We start from the raw sequence: 19,701 nt of genomic DNA, 5'->3' as shown, positions 1-19,701 counted from the left end.
GACATTTTGAGGAATTTAGGAAGTTTTAGTCTTATAAAATGGAGGAGTAGATTAATTTATCTCCTACAATGTAGCATTTTCTTGATGTCATCCACACAATGGTTTTCGATTTTATTTTTTATTTTGTGACAGTGAAAGTGATCTGTAGATGACTCTGTGAAATTAGTGTTCAAGGAAAACAAAAAAAACAAACAAACAAAGGAAAACAAACCCAGACATACCTTGCACTGGGTAGATTTAGAATTTTTCTTTTTACTGACGGAATAAATACAAGGAAACATCTTTAATATGAACCAAAGAGGCAGACTAAAGTGTCTATAATATGGGGGCATGTCCTATTTGAGAATTAGAAATTATGGGAATTCTGGACCAAGTGAACTGACTGTAATATGGAGGTGTCTGGTGTATTATTATTATTGTCGAAGTGCCTGTGAATTAGTGACGTCATTCAACTGCTCCAAGATTCTACAACCCCTGAAACTGGGATAGTGAAAAAAGGAACATGGAGACTCTCTAATTGTTGTCACAGCACAAATTCATCAAAAATGACTTGCCCATGCAATCATGTGAAAGAGTGAAAAATAACAACTAAAGTTGTTTTTCTAAAGTTGTTATATAGCTGTTCCCCAACATTGCATGCTGTTGTTGACTACTTCAAGGTCAGGTGACATTTAACAGTGAAAGTCTCTTGCTAAAAGTCTCCGATCTGACAAGACATCTACACATACCTGTATTAAACTGTATACATACAATCCCCCAAAGGGAAAACTATGTCAAGTGGCTATCTTTTTTTCCTCCATGGAGGATTGTACATGTATAAGTACATGGACAGGTAGATGTCTTGCTAGTTCAGAGACTTTTGGCAGGTGAGTTTCATCAATTTGTTAGATGACTTGGGACCTTGAAGTAGCCAATAAGTGCACAAAAACCTTAACAATGCTAATAAAAAAAAAATGGATAGAAAAGTTCTTAAATCTTCAAACCTACCATACACAAGGTTGTTAGTAGAGGGAGACATCAGGGCAGGAAAAAACCCAGGTCTGATTGCTCAGGGCAGGTAAATTTTGCTCTTGGGCAACTGAAAATGGAGGTCTGGTGGTCCAGTTGGCAAGTGAAATTAGCCTCAGACAGTCAGTTTTCCTGTTAGTGATAACTGTCATTCAAAAATAATTTTACAACTGTAAGATGAACAAAATAATGAGTTGAAAACACTGTGATTGATTTAAAATCTAAGCATACCTTGCTCGTGTCTGTCCTCTGATCGCCATATTACCCACCATATTGGAAGTACATGTAATACTCTGATTTTTTTTTTTTCTAGTCACTGTTAAGCCCACAGCTCAGTACCTGGCTTTTCTGATCCCATGGGTTGACCCAAACTTTTAACATAACTCTTCATTTCATTTTCCATATTAAGGAGGCACAAGTTGCTGAGCTTGAAAAACAGGTGGAAGAGAAAAAAGACATTGTGAACAGACTGCGAGAAAGAGTTGAAGGAAAGAAATAAGCTGGAATATGGGAAAGAAACTGTCCTTTGAAACATCAAACAGAAGATACATTGTCTCAGATGTTTGTTTTTCTATTTTTTAACACCGAGAAAAGATGTCAAGGAATGCTGTGTCCATTAATTTAGTACAGTAAAACCGTCACTATAACAGGCGTGACAGCATCTAACATTGTAAAAATTTCATGATTTTGGTCTTCTTTTAACTTTGTATGTTATGCTTCCAAGAACTTAAAATTGGGTGCCTATTGTGAGCTTTGGAAATCTTTTCTCTAATGTTTCTCAAAAGCATGTAAATTTGATTTCATTCAAATAAATTGTTAGTATATTTTGAATGCTTGATGGTATCTTTTTGTATTTTCTCAACATGTTACCTATATATACATTACCAATTAACAATTAATTTTTTGTTAAATCGCTACATGAGTTATGAGATTTAACTCTTTCATATTACATCTCTCTCCACTCGAACAAACATTAAAATGGATGCGGTCAAGATATGTATGGGAATGCTGCAAGGGGCCTTTGCTATGATAAACCGAACCGAGGCTATGTTATAATTAACTAAGGCAAGCCTTTGTTAATGACTTGTAACAAAGGATCTAATATTAGGTTTATAATATCTTGGAAAAAAATTCATTCATGCCTCAGAAACCAGCATGAGGTCCTGTTGTGACTTAAATCCAGACACTGTAGGCCATGATATTGCTCAGTGGTGGTTATTGTACTGTAGGTCAAGTGTGTTTCCCTCTCAATTTTGAAACTTGTTGCCAAATCACGTTCCATTATCCGTACTTGACCAATGACAATCAGGAATCTTGTGTGTGAGCGTGTGTGTGTCGGGGGTGGGGGGGGGGGGGGGTGGGGTGGGGGTGGGGGGTGGTTTGGTGAGCAACTTTGTTTCTGTGAGATACCCACATAATAACTTGTCAGATTTACTTGTGCTCACTTTGTTTATTACTAGGACGTTTTATGCCTCAACTGACTCATCCCTAGGCCTTTCAAAACATTGTAAGATACGTATGTCATCAAAGGTTAATATCCTCTAAAGGCGAAAGATCGAGCTTGGTACTAATACGTAATCTTCTGAACTGTGTGGAGGTGCAGTGGCCTCATGGTTATTGCACTTGCCCTCCGCATTGAGCGGTCCGCGTTCAAGCCCTGGGGACACTATGTTGTGTTCTTGGGCAAGACACTACTCTCACAGTGTCTCTCTCTACCCAGGCGTATAAATGGGTACTGGTGAACTTAATGCTGGGCTTAAACCTGCAATGGACTAGCATCCTGACCATGGGGGAGTAGAAACACTCCTAGTTGCTTCATCGTACAGTAATCGAGATAAGCACCGGCCTGAAGTAAGGATATTGATGTTGTCATGGCTACAGACATAGCAGTTGGACATGTCAACATCGTTGGTGTTGAATTTGACATTTTCAACACTTGGAAGCAACTAAACTTTATCTTTGCGTTTCTTTAAAATGGTCCTTATATTAATTTAAATATTTTCTATTACATTTTCCCGACCTCAATAAAGATGACCACAGTTTTTCGCTGTTTTTAAAATGAATTAAAAAAATGATGAAGATGTCTTAGTTTTGGGGTTTTAATCAATATCCATATAATAAACATGCACGTGACCGCTTGGGGATACGAGCTTTATCTCCTCGTGAAATAAACCGCACTCGAAGACAAAATTCGTTTCCCCGGGCGTAAGATAGCTCAGAGGTCCAATTACTATAATCAGCCAATCAGATTGCTCCATTCGCGATCCAATATTCTCAAACTATTGAACCGGGCACTGTCCGGAATAATCTCGCACGATCAGTCTTGATGATTTTTCTGGTAGTTCTATGGCTTTCCTTTTTCTTCCAACTCTTTTTCCCTTCTGTTGTGTTGAGCATCAGATGTGAGTATACGCCTTGTTGGCAGTCGCAATCAGAATTGCGTTCATGAAGGTATGCGATGCTTTTCTCCCCAGTTCTTGATCGTGGCTTCTTCTATTTTTTTTTTCTTAACATTATCAGTCGTGTGATAAATCTCTAATCCTGAGCCAATCTTCCTCGGGACCGTGATAGAAGAATATCGGCCCTCGGTCTTTTTTGGACAGACCTCGCAGCGCTCGGTCCCTACAATCAAGACCTCGGGCTGATATTTTCCCCGGGCGTACGGCCTTCGCGCTTGGTTAATAAGAGATGGTTGATAAGAGATAAAAAAATCCCCATTAATCCGCAAAGCTATTAAAGTACGGGAATTCCCAAATATCTCCTCCAAATATCCCTTTAAAGTGCAACGTGGAGAGCGCTATCTACTCGTGTGTTCAGCAATAATTTCCAAAAAACTGTCCGGAAATGCCAGAGTTCTCAACTCTCTCTGTGGTAATATATCGCGGCCTTCCATTGTGTTGTTGTTGTTTTTGTTGCTTGTTTTGTTTATTTTATATATCTCTCTGTGTGTGAGTATTCTATTGTAGATTGAGAGCAGCCTTTTTTTTCTTTTGTGTTGCCTCACACAAACACGTTGATTAGGATGTGAAATCACCAATATAGTATAGCTTACTTGTATATTTCCTTTTGACAATAATTCCATTGTGACCTAACTTTATTTTATTTTATTTTATCTTATTTTCTATATATACATGAATCTTTTTAAGTAGGGAAAACAACGCGAAGCGATGTTAAAATCGAAGTGAGGACAAAGCAGCAAAGCGCGACTCAAGGGAATCGAAAGCGCGGGAAAACCCACCCCCAGAGTTCTCCACCTCCCCTGTCAGAGAGCTGTGGCTCGGAGGGCTTCAAACACGGTCTTTCACGGCACGAGCACGATCTGAGGGAAAGCGGACATTTGCTTAAAGTCTTCTAGCGACTTAATAATCCTTACCATTTTTAATATTTACAGTTGACTGAAATGCTTTTTTTTTAAGTAAACGGTTGGCACTAGTGGTTTGCTAACCTCAATTACTGACCCTAAGACAACACTTCGGGTCTAGTAGATTCTCGTAGGTATAATTTCAAAAACATGGACTCATAAATAAAAAAAAACACTGACGAAAAAGGTTCGTGAACTTTACACGGCAACTCCACATTTACCTGTAATAGCCCAGGAAAACCGAAAGAATTTAAGGGAGATATATTGCTTTTCGTGCTTTCCTCATTAGCAGAGTAAACATGCAAGAGAGCCGTACAGTATGTCTTCGTATAAGCTGCCACATTTACATGAAGTAACTCAGTTACAAACAGGCAACTACGTCTTAAATATTCAGCGACATCCCAAGATATTACTTTTGAAACCTAAACAGTTACGTCAAAGCTGCAGACGTTTGCACTGCTGCCGGGTGGACAGAGTCTTGTGTTTCCTTTTAAACTTGTGATATAACTAGATTCAAAATATAATTTCTCCAGTCGTGATCGACGCAGAATGGAACCAACGGGCCACTAAAACCTCGATTGACGAGGGTTCGCTGCGTCCATTCACAGATTACTTTCTGGTGCACCGGCGTAAATATTTGGAAGCCTGCTGGGCATTCTGGGAACATTCAAGCTGTCTCGTGCCCGGGCTCCGTCCTTCATGTCCATTTTCCTTCGATTGTCAGTGTTGTTAATAGTTTTGGTCTCGAATCCTTGGTCTGAGAGGGGCCTGGGATTGACTCGAGTCACCACGGTTGGTTTGTCCATCTGCTCTCCCACACTCCCCATTGACTGCAAAAGAGATATCAAAGGCTGTATGCTAATAATTGTAGTACAACCTACCAGTAACTGAATGAAGAAGGAAGTCACAATTCATTTAAAAGTCAAATGCAACGAAATTTGGGCAATCTTTCTTTTGACAAAAAACCTTTGCTAAAAAACAAACCAGTTATACCAATATGAAGAAGAATCAGTCTCGTGCGAACTGTGGCCCTCAAGACGCGGAAATCCGACAAAAGATAATTAAATTCCAATGTAAGGTCATGATAAACGAAAGAGGAATAGTCAAGATTTGAGACGATGAGACGCGTCGTTACACTGGTTATATGTATTTTCTTTGCGTTTTGATTGGTTCATTGCGTTTTTTACTATTGTTATTAAGATCCGCAGATTTGATTTCGAGTGATAAGCTGGATTTTGGTTTTGATACATCAAAAAAAAAAAAAAAAATCCTTATATTTTACTGATACAGGACGACTTCTTCTGTGAACTTAAATGGAGTATCATAAAGACTAAGCCATCATCTCACCCCGCTGTTGTTGACTTGTTCCTTCAGGTTGTTGTATCTTCTTTCTACCATCAGAAACACTATTGACACAACGATTCCTCCTGCTAACACAATGAACACACCAGACATGTGATCCAATGAGATGCTCATAGGCGTGCTGCTAACCTTTGCTTTGGGGTCTGGGCACTCACTGCGATGATCCCACCATTTCTCTCGGAGCTTCTCCACGACACCTTCCTCGCGCAGCTAAGAAATGAACGATGATCAGATCAGTTTTCTTCCTCGATATGCACAACCTGGAACATTATTTTCAACCAATCACTTGAAAAACACATATTATCTTACGTGCGTGTTTATGAACCGAGACGGAGTCGAGGTCTATAAACAAGCAAGAAAAGAACGAGGATAAATACCCCGCCATCTTCAACGTACAAGCTTGGTGAATATATGGGATAAAGAACACCCAAAAATGTTCTCATCTTTCAAGGTACAGTGCACAATACCGAGCGGCCAAGATAGCGCCATTTTGCCCGCTGACAGCAAAGTATTTGATTCATCTGGCACGCTCACAGACCTAGCCATATAAGAAAGTCTTTTAAAATTACCTTAAGTATTGCGACGGAAAATTGATTGGTCAGTTCCGAATTTCGTTGCAGTGCAATGCCATAACTCTTAGCCTCAAGCAAATTCTCCAGCATCATGGTATTACAGGGATTTCGACTGTTGTAATAGTCGAGGTACGGCCCGTCGGTTAAGTAAGCAAAGCCACCCTGTCTCACTTTCTCCACGCCCTCTTTTGTCGAGTTGACAAACGTGTTGCCGGTGCTCATCGTATGAAACATGGTTTGATAGGTCCCCACCTGTGACTGGCTGAAGAAAGTGTACAGCGAACCTCCGTTTAACACTCCATATTTAATTTCTTTTTGTTTGGCCAAGTCTTCCAGAGAGTTGATGCTGCTTTTTGTGTTTTTGGCTGGAAGTAAATAATATCAACAAATTCAATCCAAATTTATTTCTCATCTTTTCTGTTAGGGTCAGGCTTTAATTCCAGGAGAAGTTGACCTAATCGTCAATGTTGGGAATCCTGAATCGGGAAGGATGTTTGTTTTGGTTCGCAAATTTCCGTCCTCGTGTATCACGTTCTTGAATTTATTATAAGACAACAAACAAGTCATTTAACTACCTGTGAAATAGGCCGCCAAGTTAGCAGTGTAAGTAGAAATCAAAATCAATGTGAAAAACCAGAATGCTCCACCCAGCATCCTTCCAGAGGCAGACCTTGGAGTGTTGTCAGCACCTTGCTGCAGAATAGAACCTGCCGCGAACCACAGACTGTTGAACAGGTTGAGTTCGTCACCATCCCCTTCGCCAGTTCTGGCGGCTGTCGCCCGGTAGCCACTGGGACTGAAGTGGTCCAAGCAGAAGATGAGGAACGTGATGGCTATTACCTGGCAGTGGGAAGAGAAGATGCGAAGTGAAAGATATAAGAGCTATTTCTCAAATGCAATTTTCAATACTGGTGAAACATCAACGGCAGAGCCTCTGAATGGAACAGGAAAATGGCATTTTCATCTGTGCCTTCACTAAACTTGTGACACAAGTATACTTACAACGGCAATGGTGGAAAGCCAAACATCTCTTTCAAAAGGCTGCAAAAATACAAACAGGTTGACGTCTTCTTTCTTTGGCTTCTGCATCAACAAGCTGACTTTAAAGTCCATGAAGGGCTTGCTAAAGTCGACATACAGTTCTCTTGCAGCTGAAATAGTTATTGCTCCTATGGCTACGTCTGCTTTCTGAAATTACCATAATATAAAATAAAACCTTAATTATAACAAGACAGTGTTAGTCAAGGAAAATTTCGAACTTAGGTAGGGGTCCCATCTTGCTGGAGCTTGACCTTTTTTCGGTAGTAGCCTCTATTACTATTTCCATTACTTCATGCATTCAGCACTTTTTAGATCGCCCTTCCCGGAGTCCATTTAAACCCCTCGGTGGAGGAAGGCACTGTGAGGGTAAAATATCCCCGAATAGCCAAGAGCAGCTCAGGAATTTGCAGCATGTCTTTCCTGAAGATGCTATGTTTAGTTCATTCAGTATGCCAATCTAGAGGTTATGTATTGACACGAGAGGTGTTAAGTAGACTGATGATACTCCGCTGTAAAATTTTGATTGCACGTGCGATATCGTCACACAGTCGGAAAAATCAACGTTGAAGAGTCAGGAGGTGTTTTCTAAGCGCGACGTAACGACCCTGGCCATTCAAAAGCGATTGATGAGAGGTATATGTCATATAATTTGTAATACCATCAGTTAGCTCAAACCTTGTTCACGATATATTCTATGAGTCCGTTCCAGTTTCCAGCTGCGTCCTTGGAACCCATTTTTCCATCTTTGGAAGTTGTGAGGGTGTAACTGAAACCCATCCTCTCTTTTATTTTCTCAAGAAGGTCGATACTGAATCCTTCGTATTGTGGTTTGCCTTCTGTGTGGTTCGCTATCTTCACACAAAATGGTGAGTCCTACAAAACAATCAATTTCTTAGACAGCGTTTTCAAATTTTTTGCTAAATGATCAAGTGAAAACAAACGGTTCAGTGTCGAAGGGATTGCTGTGGTTTTGAAATTGAATAGGCCGGTACCATTTCCGAGTTGTCTTTTCCCTCTGTTTCAAAACGTGTCTTCGTGCGAAACCATTCATATTATTTTCGGAATTATTTTTTTGCAGGGTGAAGCCACATGTTCAGACTGAAGGCTCAAGCTAGCAAAATCTCGCTATCGATCGATGGCGTAAATAGACCATTTCCGTGTTGCCTTTTGCCTAACGAGTCTTTGTGCAAAACCATTCATATGAAAATGAGTTCCGCCTATAGGTTCATTTTCATGCAAATCAAACCTATTTTCCTCGATTTTCCAGGGAGACTCGTTTTAAAACAGAGGAACCAGGTAACTCGGAAAATGGTCTATTGCTTGTTATTGTGTCACTTTATTTACAAGGTCCCTCTAGTTTAAGTTTCCAAGGTGCCCATCCTTGTACAAGACCATGCAGTAACTCATCTCCTTGTTTGAAACTGAGTTCGTCTACCTGATGTAAGGTTATTAATCCCAAAACTTCGTGATTTTGTATACCTTATATTTCCTTTAACAAATTGACGTCAGTTTTTCGTGCGTCTGTCCTGTTATTGATCATGAATTTCGTCATAGCATTGTCAAAATAGCTGTGGATCGGCAGAATACTTTGACAATGTTATGACGAAATTCATTGTCAATAACAAGACAGACGCATTAAAAACTGACATCAATTTGTTTTTTGCGATAACAAATTGTCAAACTGCCCGCTCTCGCTCGTTGACGCATCGCATAAATTATAAATTCATGTGTCTGTTCGCTTATTGACAATAAAAATTAGCCAATGAGCGCGCGAGAATTTCTGCAGTTATCGCAAAATTATTATTTTACATTTGTCACTGAATCTGTCCTCGCTACAATCAATGCTGATTCTAACCTCGATAGTGACAATTTTTAGATGCTGTCCTTTCAAAGGCTTCTTCTTAGATTGCTTCCTTAAGCACTGTAACTCCTCCCAGAAATCCCCAGTCCAATCGATGGAGTCCTCCAAGCTGTTCAGTTGAACTGGCTTGTTCGCTGTTTTTTCGTTGTTTGCGCTCCAGTGACCAACCTACAATAATCCAGCACTGTAGCTTGTCACTTACTCTTTTTATATCTGAACGATACTGATTTATCCTGTAGATATTCCCTGCGTCGTGTTTTCACATTTCCGTGATGTGAAAACGCGATGGTTGTTTCTGAATGAATATTGTTTGTTTCAGATAATGAATAGAGTACAAAAGGGGCAGCGAGGCTGCCTGCAGCCAGAAGGGCGCAGGTAAAATAATAAGATGGTGGGGAGGAGAGCGGGGTTCAATAGGCCCATTTACCAGATCCATCACTCAGAAACTACGTGTCTTAAATGGTAAAGATGCAAGACACGCTGACTAACGTCAATAGAGCCAGAACTTGCCAATCTGTCCCAGCGCTTATTATAGAACAGGGCCGTAACGAACCGAGTTCCTTGGCAGCGAACGGAGGCACTTGCCTCGGCAAAAATCTTGAATTTGTTTATTTGCTTCAAGTTTCCATAAGTGGTTATGTTCAATAGAAAATAATCATTTGTCTTTTCTGAAATTCCATTGGTAAGCCGTGAATTTGAAACTGGCTACGGCTATTCAGTCTAAATCTACTTCTGAATCCTACTACGAAAGCCCTTCTCATATTGACTTCGCTGTTAACTTTCAATACGTTTGTTGATAGTGGGGTAGCTTAGCAGTGTGTGGTTTTCTTAAAACAAAATGGCGGGCAGTTCTTCGTTTCCGAAGTGTCGACTTTGTTTTCGAAGTGTCGACTTCGTTTCCGAAGTGTCTGTGAAGTGTATTTAGATTAAGTTTTGAACAGCTAGAAGATTTGTACTAAAACAATTAGATAATTCACTCTCGATTACTATGCGAGATAGTTAAAGAGGGCTGCGCACTCCTCAACTATTACGCACAGCAATCGAGAGCGAATAATCTAATTGTTAAACAGAACCACAAAATAACAAATACATTAGTAGACACAAAATGCAGATAATCTAATACAGGTAATAATAATAGGTGTCCATGAAAACTGGATCATAGAATAATGCAGTCGAAGAGTTCTTATTAGGTAAGGTAAAGTCTGCATACAAGCCAAGTGGCCCACCAGGCCGGAGCTTATCCCGGTTTCCTTAGCATGAAGCGACTAGAAGTATTTCCACTCCCCCCTGGATGGGATGCTAGTCCATCGCAGGGTTACCCCTAGCATTAACTTCGCCCATAGCCTTTTATACACCTGGATGGAGAGAGGCACTGTGAGAGTAAAGTGTCTTGCCCGGGAACACAACACAATGTCCCCGGCCAGGGCTCGAACCCGGACCGCTCGATCCGGAGACAAGCACACTAACCATGAGGCCAATGCGCCTCCACAGCACAAGAGTTTTTATTGGTTTAGCCATAATGGTATATGAGCCGATATACTATGCTCTACAAACAGGGCAAGCGTACGAGTAATTTTTTGGGGATCTTTTATTTTTATTTGAGTGTAGGTTTCTATACTTTGGGGAGTTTTTAATAAAGCAACTTTTCCCCTCGCGCTTGTTGGATATGAGACGATTATAGCTTACTCGACGCTACGCGCATCGTTGGCTATCTATAATCTCATATACAATATGCTTATATCTCTCAGTTAGTACGTGCGCTGTGATTGATCAATTTAGCAGGCCGTATTCTCCTGTACGGCCCGCTAAATGTTAAAGCTGTTTTTGTTGCCAAACTGTTCCGTGATTTATCGCCAAGTGCTCTTAACGTTTATTGCAAGTAAAAGTTTAAAACTTTCTTTTACTCTAAATTGTGTATAAAGCGTGCTAATGACTTAAAATCGACTTCAAATTGATTTGTTTTGCTTTCGAGGTGCGTCAGAAATTTGAAGCCGTTCCGCGTGAATAGAAATCGTTCCCGAACCTGTCAGGCACATAGTGGAAACATAATAAATATTTTACTAACCTCGTCTTCGAAGTCCTCACTGGACTTCGATTTACGTCCGTATTGGACTTCGATTTATGGCCCATATAAATCGAAGGGGGAAAAACGAGAATCTGTAACTTACAGTACGGACTTCGAGTTCGGTTAGTGAGAGGTATGTAGATTCGAACAGCCATTAAAGACTTACATTCATTAACACAGGTTTTGTATTGCCATTTTTCTCTTGTTCCTGAACGTTCATGATATCCAGTCTCTCCACCTGCCGGCTTTGCGTCTTGTTATCAAAGGCTACTATTCCTGAAACTCCGTTAAACTTAACCTAAAAACAAATTAGTACCTGTGAAATCGCTATGCTATGCTACGACCCGACCATATCAAATGAAGCTGTATATATGACATAAGTGAATGAGCCAGTTCGTGGTGCATAAAATATTTATGATGTGACTTAGGGGTGTACCATTTTACTTTTGAGAGAGGGGTGGGTGATTTTGCAAAATATCCTGCAAGTATACTTGTACCAAAAACTAATGCATACACTCATCCACTGTACTGGAGAATAAAAGTTCACGCACGTTCAGAGAGCTCTAAAAGAAGCATAATACATGGAGATAAAAATATCATACATGCACATGTCCGGGAAAAATTTCCTAGTGCATAAAAGGGTTAAAAAAAGACGTATCCCAAATCACCCCCTACCTCTCCCCTTCAAAAGTCAAATGGTTCACCCCCTTTTCAATTCCGGCTATTGACGCCAATTCTTTATGGGATACTATCACTGCATGTTGCTCCATTTTTGTTCAAAACAGTGCTAAAATTATGACTGACTGCCTTGGCTCCTAAAACAGTAAGACCAAGAATATTAAGAGGAAAACGCGACAATAGAATTTGAAAACGTTTGCCAGAAAGTAGGAAATTTAACATCATAGCCTTTATATGTATTCATAACCCCTTTAATAACTTCCGGGGACCTATGCAGTACTTTGCCAAAAAAGAAAACGAAACAATTATTTTTTCAGTTTCAATCAATGAAAATGTCTTTTTGGGAGGTTTTCATGCAGGGACACCACGTTTTCTCTCAAACGCTTCAAACCACTGTTCTAGGTAATCTAGAGTGTTTTTAAAGCTCCGTAGGTTAATTTTAGGCTGCGCTAAAATTAATTTTTTGTCCATTTTGCAAAAACAGTTAGGTCTCATTGTCTTAGATGACCTTTATTCGTACCCAAAACAACATTTTATCACTCCGAAAACAACCGGCATTAAATTTCTCATAAACGAAAGCTCGAGGTGACAATTCTCTTAAGAAAATCAGAGGGGATTAAGGACCTTCCGAACGGAAATGTTTGGCCAGGTGTTTAATTTGAACTTCTTGGAGTCATGCAGGTGATAAAAAACAGAAACAAAAGAATAGCCTGCATTAGTGGGGCAGAGAGCGGAACGCGATACGCGATTGCAGAGCGCGTCTGCAGGCTACAAAAGAATGGAGGAACGAACGACAGAACAAAACATTTTTATCATTAGATTTAACTTACCTTTTCGTTTAAAATGTTAAGCAGTGCTTCTGCGCTTGATGTAGACTGCCTTCCAGGTTCAAAGCAATTCTTAATTCCTGATTTCAAGATCCTCGTGACGTTCGGCTGCTCAAAGGCTTCCTTCACTGCATAGAGAGTGTCGTTAACCAACGCGTACGTAATCATGGAGACAAACTGATAACGTAAAATTAACACAAATTTAAGAGACTGTTTTCTAAGAAAATGTTTTTGTTAAATACTCTTGTCAGATTTGATTACTTTTGTTCTGATTTTACGACAGTAATTAAACATTACTAGCCCTCACAGAAGCACTAGCAGTGTTGTTAATCTAATTAAGTTAGTAGTATTTTTAATCTTAGCTCTGGTTTAAGTCTTAGTTGTAGTCTTAAGCTCTTAGCTTTTATTAATATACTGTATTTTAGGCTTTTAATTTATTTTTGACCTTTCTTTTTCAGAGGACTTTCCTGAAAACCACCACTAGGTGATTGGAGGCTTCCTCTTAAAATATTCATTTATTATTATATGTGATAGTCTTCGATTAAAAGGTTTTTTTTTTCAAACAAACAACAACATCAATAATGTTACTTATCTCCCTAGACGACAAATCCAAGTCACCTCAGATACTTTCTTTTTGTCGTGCTCGTATTTATTCTTCATTTCTTCTGCCTTTTTCGGATCCGTTAAGTTGACCTGGAGACCTACAAGTCCCTTAAAGAAAGTCTTTGATACATTTACATCCTGTACAACATAAGAGTAAGAAGAAACAAAATTACGGTCAGACCAGGAAACATCTGTTTAAATATTTTAAGTACCTTGTAAGGTACTTAAAATATTCAAGGGCGGTGCTTCGTTATGTTTTTGCATGTACACGGTTCTGGGCATGAAACAAGAGTTGTTCTCGTTGTAACTCTACGTCCTCTCAAGGTTTATTTTAGATTTTCTAAAAGTCCTTTCCAATAATTTCTACCTGGCCTGTTTGTTTCTACGTCGCTCACGCTCGCGACTTCGTCGCTCGAAGATTGCCCTCTCGCTTCGCTCGAGGAAGATAAAAGCAAAGGTCGACTTGTGGCAAGTCTAGGTTTGTTTTTGTTTATTGTTTTGATCTTTTGTTTATTTGTTTTGTGTGTGTGCTTTTACCGCGGGAAGCACGCTTTATTTGTCGATTACCGTTCGCAGCATGCTGTTATCAATGTAACATATCAAACACGAGAGACAGTGTTTCATCGGGATATCCAAACACCGAGAAGAGAGTTGAAAATACGACGCGCAGTGGAGTATTTGTGACGAAATTCGAGGTGTTTGGATAGCCGATGAAACAGTACTGTCTCGAGTGTTTGATTTATCTCCTCAATCGAAACAAAAACCAAGGAGTAAACGGAGAAGTAAAATCGTCAAAATCTAAGCTAATTGAGACCGGGTATCCAAACCTCCCTCACGGTCGTGATTTTCCTTGTCTTAACTTGGTTAATCATCGATGAGTTTGAGAACATGTAAATCCACAGCAGGCAGTTAATCTGTCCATGCCTTTTCAATACTCTTGAGAATTCTTGCTTTTAAATTTTCAAAGTCACGTGTTTATGAAGGAATAATTTTTAAAACAAAAGAACAATTCCGTAGAGAATATCACGTGGTCTGTAATGAAAAACAAACCGCCCAGGCTAAAGAGGTCTATATTCAGTTTGATCAGAAACTGAAGCGCCCATAACTAGGCACGTCGTCTGAAATATGATAGCCCTATAGGCTAAACCGCCCAATAACTGCATAAAGACGGGCGATAAAAAAATTACGGCTTTCTTGCCATCTCGCCATACCATCCAGTAATGTGCACAACGTGTGCTTCTTGGCTAACAGAAAAAATATCAGTTTTCTCCCATTTTGACAATTTACTGTTCTACTGTTGATATCCTTCATTATATTTCAAGTTCATGAAGACTAGCTTACACCAGACTCATTTTTCAAGATTGTTCAAGTAATTACGTGCGTTAATAGCAAGGAGGTAGTGTGGCTGAGTGGCCAGGGCGCCGAACTTGAAATACCGAGGTCGCGTGTCCAAGTCCCGCTCTGACCGCTGAGCTGGAATTGTTTCTCGGTAGACCCTGGTTCAACTCCTAGGTCATGTTTGCACATAGCCAACTGGTCTGCCTCCCGCCAGTTGGGATTTTTACGACTGTCATGCTTAGTAGATATATCTGTTTCTTTCAGTTTAAGTAGCATGCCCGTAAACTAACTAGGTGTAGCTGAGCGCATTGACTACATTAACAACATCATTTGAACAGTTTATACCATGTTGAAGGTAAACCATCTTGAATCTTTGTTCATAGCTCCAAGTTGAAGTGACTGAGACAGAAAGGGAGCATTTACTCACATTATTAATGATAGACTAAGAGAAAAATTAATTTAAATCAAATTAATCCAAATAAATACTAACGAACTTTGATCAATTATAAGTATAGAGTATAGAATGACGGGAAGATTTGCTGTCAATGGCATGCTCCGTTATGAATTTAGACTTACTTTGTACAGACGAATTATTGATAAGTAAGTCTGGTGAGTATTTTTAATTTTAGGAAAAAGTGTAACAATATTAATTGTCCTTGAATATGACAATTTGCATTCTGAGTTTCGGTCATTTTGAATCCTATGACGTCACATGTTTTCCTCGGTTTGTTACGTCATAGAATCCAAAATACAGCTCGATATACATTCTAAATCCGACAGAAAATGGCTGAAGAATAGTAATTCTATACTATTTCCAAGACTTCCTTCCTATTTCCTTATTATGGCGGTATTACTATTCTCCCTTTCTTTTTTTTTTAAGTTTCCTATAACATGACGCCTGAAGGATAAATACTACCTTTTCCAGGATGGTGGCCAGATTTTCAGGTCTACAAATGACCAAAACGTATTTTGCTCTAACTTTGGGCAGAACTTTAAGTGCGCGTTGTAATTTGTCTTTGTCTTTCATTTCTAATTCCGGAATAGCGTCGACTTTGAATTTCTCCATTTCACGGGCAATGGAATACACTTTTGTTGCTATCGTGGAGTATTCATCTGAAAAATAATTTGAACACAATGCACAATACTTTAGTCGACAACAATGATAATGTTTGATTGTAACAATATGCGATTCTGATAACCTCACTGCACGACTTTGGCTGCTGTTTTTACTATTCTGCTAGCGTTTGTGGGTAAAGCAGTTATGTATTTTACTGATATTTATATTTCAATCTTTTTAATACAGATCATCCACATTGCAATCAGTCATAACGAGCGAACAGTAAAATCAGGCCTGCACGAGTCTGAAGTTTCTGAAGCTTTTCAGTGAGATTTTGTTACAGTTTCCCCATGAAACATTGCATGATAAGAAATATTTAACGTTTACTGCTACCTTCAAACAAAATGGCCACTTTTTCCCTCGGAGTGTTTTCTTTGCCAATGCAGAACTTCAGCAGGTCCACTATGGCGCGCGCGTACGTTTCGTAAGATGGCAGCGCTGAATAAAAGAACTCGTTTGACAAGTCTTGTATAACGGGCTTGAAGCTTAGTAATGGAATGTTGAGCACCTCGGCAAATGCAAAGGTATGATGATCTCCAAACGACAAGTCAAAGATTACTATAGCACATGACATCCTCCTCAAGTTCTCTATAAGCAGGAGTAAAAAACATTGATTAGTCTTGCTTCTAATGAGTTGTTGCGGACATCGTATCGGTAATGTATATTAGCCGGCTCTACCAACACCACCATCACCACCACCACTGTTACTACGACTACTACTACCACTACCACCACCACCACCACCGCCACCGCCACCGCCACCGCCACCGCCACCGCCACCGCCACCGCCACCGCCACCGCCACCGCCACCGCCACCGCCACCGCCACCGCCACCGCCACCGCCACCGCCACCGCCACCGCCACCGCCACCGCCACCGCCACCGCCACCGCCACCGCCACCGCCACCGCCACCGCCACCGCCACCGCCACCGCCACCGCCACCGCCACCGCCACCGCCACCGCCACCGCCACCGCCGCCACCGCCGCCGCCACTGCCACTACCACTGCCACTGCCGCTACCGCTACCGCTGCCACTACCACTGCCACTGCCACTGCCACTGCCACTGCCACTGCCACTGCCACTGCCGCTGCCACTGCCACTGCCACTGCCACTGCCACTGCCGCTGCCACTGCCACTGCCGCTGCCACTGCCACTGCCACTGCCACTACCACTACCACTGCCACTACCACTACCACTGCCACTACACTACCTATACCACTACCACTACTACGACTACGACTACCACGAGTACTATGAGTACTACTACTACTACTACTGCTACTGCTGCTGCTGCTACTACTACTATTACTACTACTACTGCTGCTGCTGACTTAGGGTTTTTTGTGAAAAAGGCTCACTGACAGACTGCCTGACTTACTGATGGACTGACTGACTGGCTGATCGATCGAACGACCGAACCACTGAAAGACAGACAGACAGACAGACAAACGGACGGACGGACGGACGGACGAACGGACTGGCTGGCCGACTGACGGACCGACCGAGTTACCGAATAACTGACCAACCAACTAAAAGAAAGATGGACAGATAGGCAAACAGACTGAGTGGCTGAATAACAGCGTGACTGCCCAGCTGTTTGGCTTATTAAGCTGACGTACCGCCTGGCACACTAATAGACTGACTGACTGACTGATTGATCGATCGATTGACCGAACCACTGAAAGACAAAGAGACAGACAGACAGGCAGACAGACGGAATGATTGATTCACTGACTGACTGACTGACTGACTTACCAACTGGCTGGTTCGTTGGCTGACTGATTAACTGACTGGCTGATTGACTGACTGACTTACTGACGGACGGACGGACGAAGGGACGGACAGACTGACTGACTGACTGACTGACTGACTGACAGACGGACGGACGGACTGACCAACTGACTGACTCACTGACGGACGGACGGACGGACGGACTGAATGACTCACTGACTGACTAACTGACTGACCTAATGACGGAAGGACGGATTGACGGACTGACGGACTGACTGACTGACTGATAAGAAAAGGAAAATAATTACCAATCAGTAGCAAGTCCTTTGAAGAATTAGCTTTGATTGATATTATGTAAATACTCAGGCGTCGTGTGTAAATAAGAGTCCTGTTGATAGAAGCAGCGCTGTCATTCAGCATTAAAGCGATAGATTCATCTTTGGGGTGATATACGACACCTGAAAGGCAATCAACTGTTGTAAGCTTTCTCCTTGGTAACACTAATCCTAGTAAGCTTTACAAGTTCTTTTGCCGGCAGCTGGCGTGGAAAATGAAGTATTCCCTAATTATCTCAATATTGAATGTTAAAAAAAAAACTTTTTATATAAGATGAGATCGTGATTAAACTGAAAACTGCATGAAAAAGTGCCATTGTGCAAGATACTGTAAAATATTACTTCCGTATGAGAAGGAGAATGTGATTTTTGTGTTAAATTTCCTTACCTATTGCCCCTCGACAATCGGAAAGGTCCACGCGCTGTATGAAATTAGCCAATATCGGGCATATAAAAAGAATGAAAGTGATCGCACGCATTTGCAGAATTGAGTTGTAATCCTTGTGTACTGAAAAGGAGGACCGGTTGTAGCGAAAATCAAACGTTTTTCGGGTGAAGATGTATTCCCTCGGTGTGGTTGAATTTGGCGTATTTCACCAAGCATGTGTAATTTTCAATGCTTATTTAGTGAATAATTCAATACTAAAGGAAGTCGGTAATAAATGTTTCAAAAGATCAAATACTAATACCATATTTTTGTACCATTTTATTGAAAACGGCAAATATTAAGAAGTAGAATTAAAGTTCAGCCTTTGGGTATAAATTATTATAAAATTACGTGACATTATCCAGGATTGTCAGACAAAAACAACATTTGATAATGTAAATGCATATTTTTGTTTTGCTGTGGTTTCTGCTCAACCTAGGAAAATCCAACTCCTAGGTCTTAATTAAATTTAAGAAGCATTCTTTGATATTTAATGAAAAACGCTGCGAACCAAATGATCAATAATTAATTTGACATAACTAAACTAAAATAAAAAGAGACATTTCTTTAAGCGTATTCTGTTTTGTTAAATAATTCTGAAGCTAAGAACGAATGTTGAAAGAAAATCTCCTTTTTTCTGACCTCAACGAAAACACGCCTTCCATTTTCAGCTTAATTGGACCAAATGAAATTTTTATGCACAAAAGGAAGACCTTTATAATTAAATATGGGGTGAATTTTTAAGCCAAAACCGCCAGCAAAATATTTAACTTAACTCAATCTAAAATTTAAATCTTTATTACACATAATATTTCTAGATTACCTCGATAATGTTTACTGTTTTTCTGACATACCTTTGCACGAAAAAGCCTGGGCCAGTAGTCCCTTGACAGTTCGACGAAAACAACAAAAGATATTTTGGTGCCTCGACATTGCATGCGACCATGTCATTCAACATTTCTTTTTTGTTTTGGATGCGAAACTACATAAAGATGCAAATTTAAAAGAAGCAGGTAATGAACTAGGCTATTTTCAGCGTCAACAAATGCGCTCAAGTCCTTTCAGTAGTATTGAATCACTTTTAACAGTGATTAGATGAACATCACGAAAGTCCATCTTGTGCCAGTTCTCAATGGAATAAAGAAACCAAAGGATCCATGGCGATATATAATATTTTTCTCAAAGTATTTAATATATTATTTGTAATATCTATTACTAGGGAGTATTCTTTGAAAAAAAAATATCGTTTTGCACTGCCCCAAATGATACAGTCATTTTGGTCAGAAAATGAGCCATAACTTACAGACTTCTCATGTTGGTCTTTTCAGGTATCGGTTTGTCCTCTTGTCTCAAATTGGGTACGGTTTAAAGAAA

General features: G+C 40.3%; 1 protein-coding gene across 1 annotated transcript; it reads right to left on the bottom strand.

Moving 5' to 3' along the window:
* Positions 1 to 4,084: 4,084 nt before the first annotated feature.
* LOC149097158 (glutamate receptor 2-like) lies at positions 4,085 to 18,505 on the bottom strand. The gene is made up of 15 exons (XM_089280049.1): positions 18,289 to 18,505; positions 17,874 to 18,023; positions 16,167 to 16,421; positions 15,633 to 15,829; positions 15,062 to 15,115; positions 13,394 to 13,516; positions 12,779 to 12,952; positions 11,437 to 11,568; positions 9,200 to 9,373; positions 8,020 to 8,217; positions 7,306 to 7,491; positions 6,879 to 7,143; positions 6,301 to 6,668; positions 5,717 to 5,941; positions 4,085 to 5,199 (listed from the first exon to the last, which is right to left on the bottom strand). Exons 1-15 carry the CDS (start codon positions 18,377 to 18,379, stop codon positions 4,972 to 4,974), a joined length of 2,820 nt encoding a protein of 939 aa, XP_089136175.1. The 5' UTR covers positions 18,380 to 18,505; the 3' UTR covers positions 4,085 to 4,971.
* Between the last annotated feature and the right edge of the window lie 1,196 nt (positions 18,506 to 19,701).

This window comes from Orbicella faveolata, unplaced genomic scaffold, assembly GCF_042242905.1.
Source record: "Orbicella faveolata isolate gen_17 unplaced genomic scaffold, um_ofav_v1 contig_47, whole genome shotgun sequence".
Lineage (NCBI taxonomy): Eukaryota > Metazoa > Cnidaria > Anthozoa > Scleractinia > Merulinidae > Orbicella > Orbicella faveolata.
This window is presented reverse-complemented; position numbering and strand designations above follow the sequence as displayed.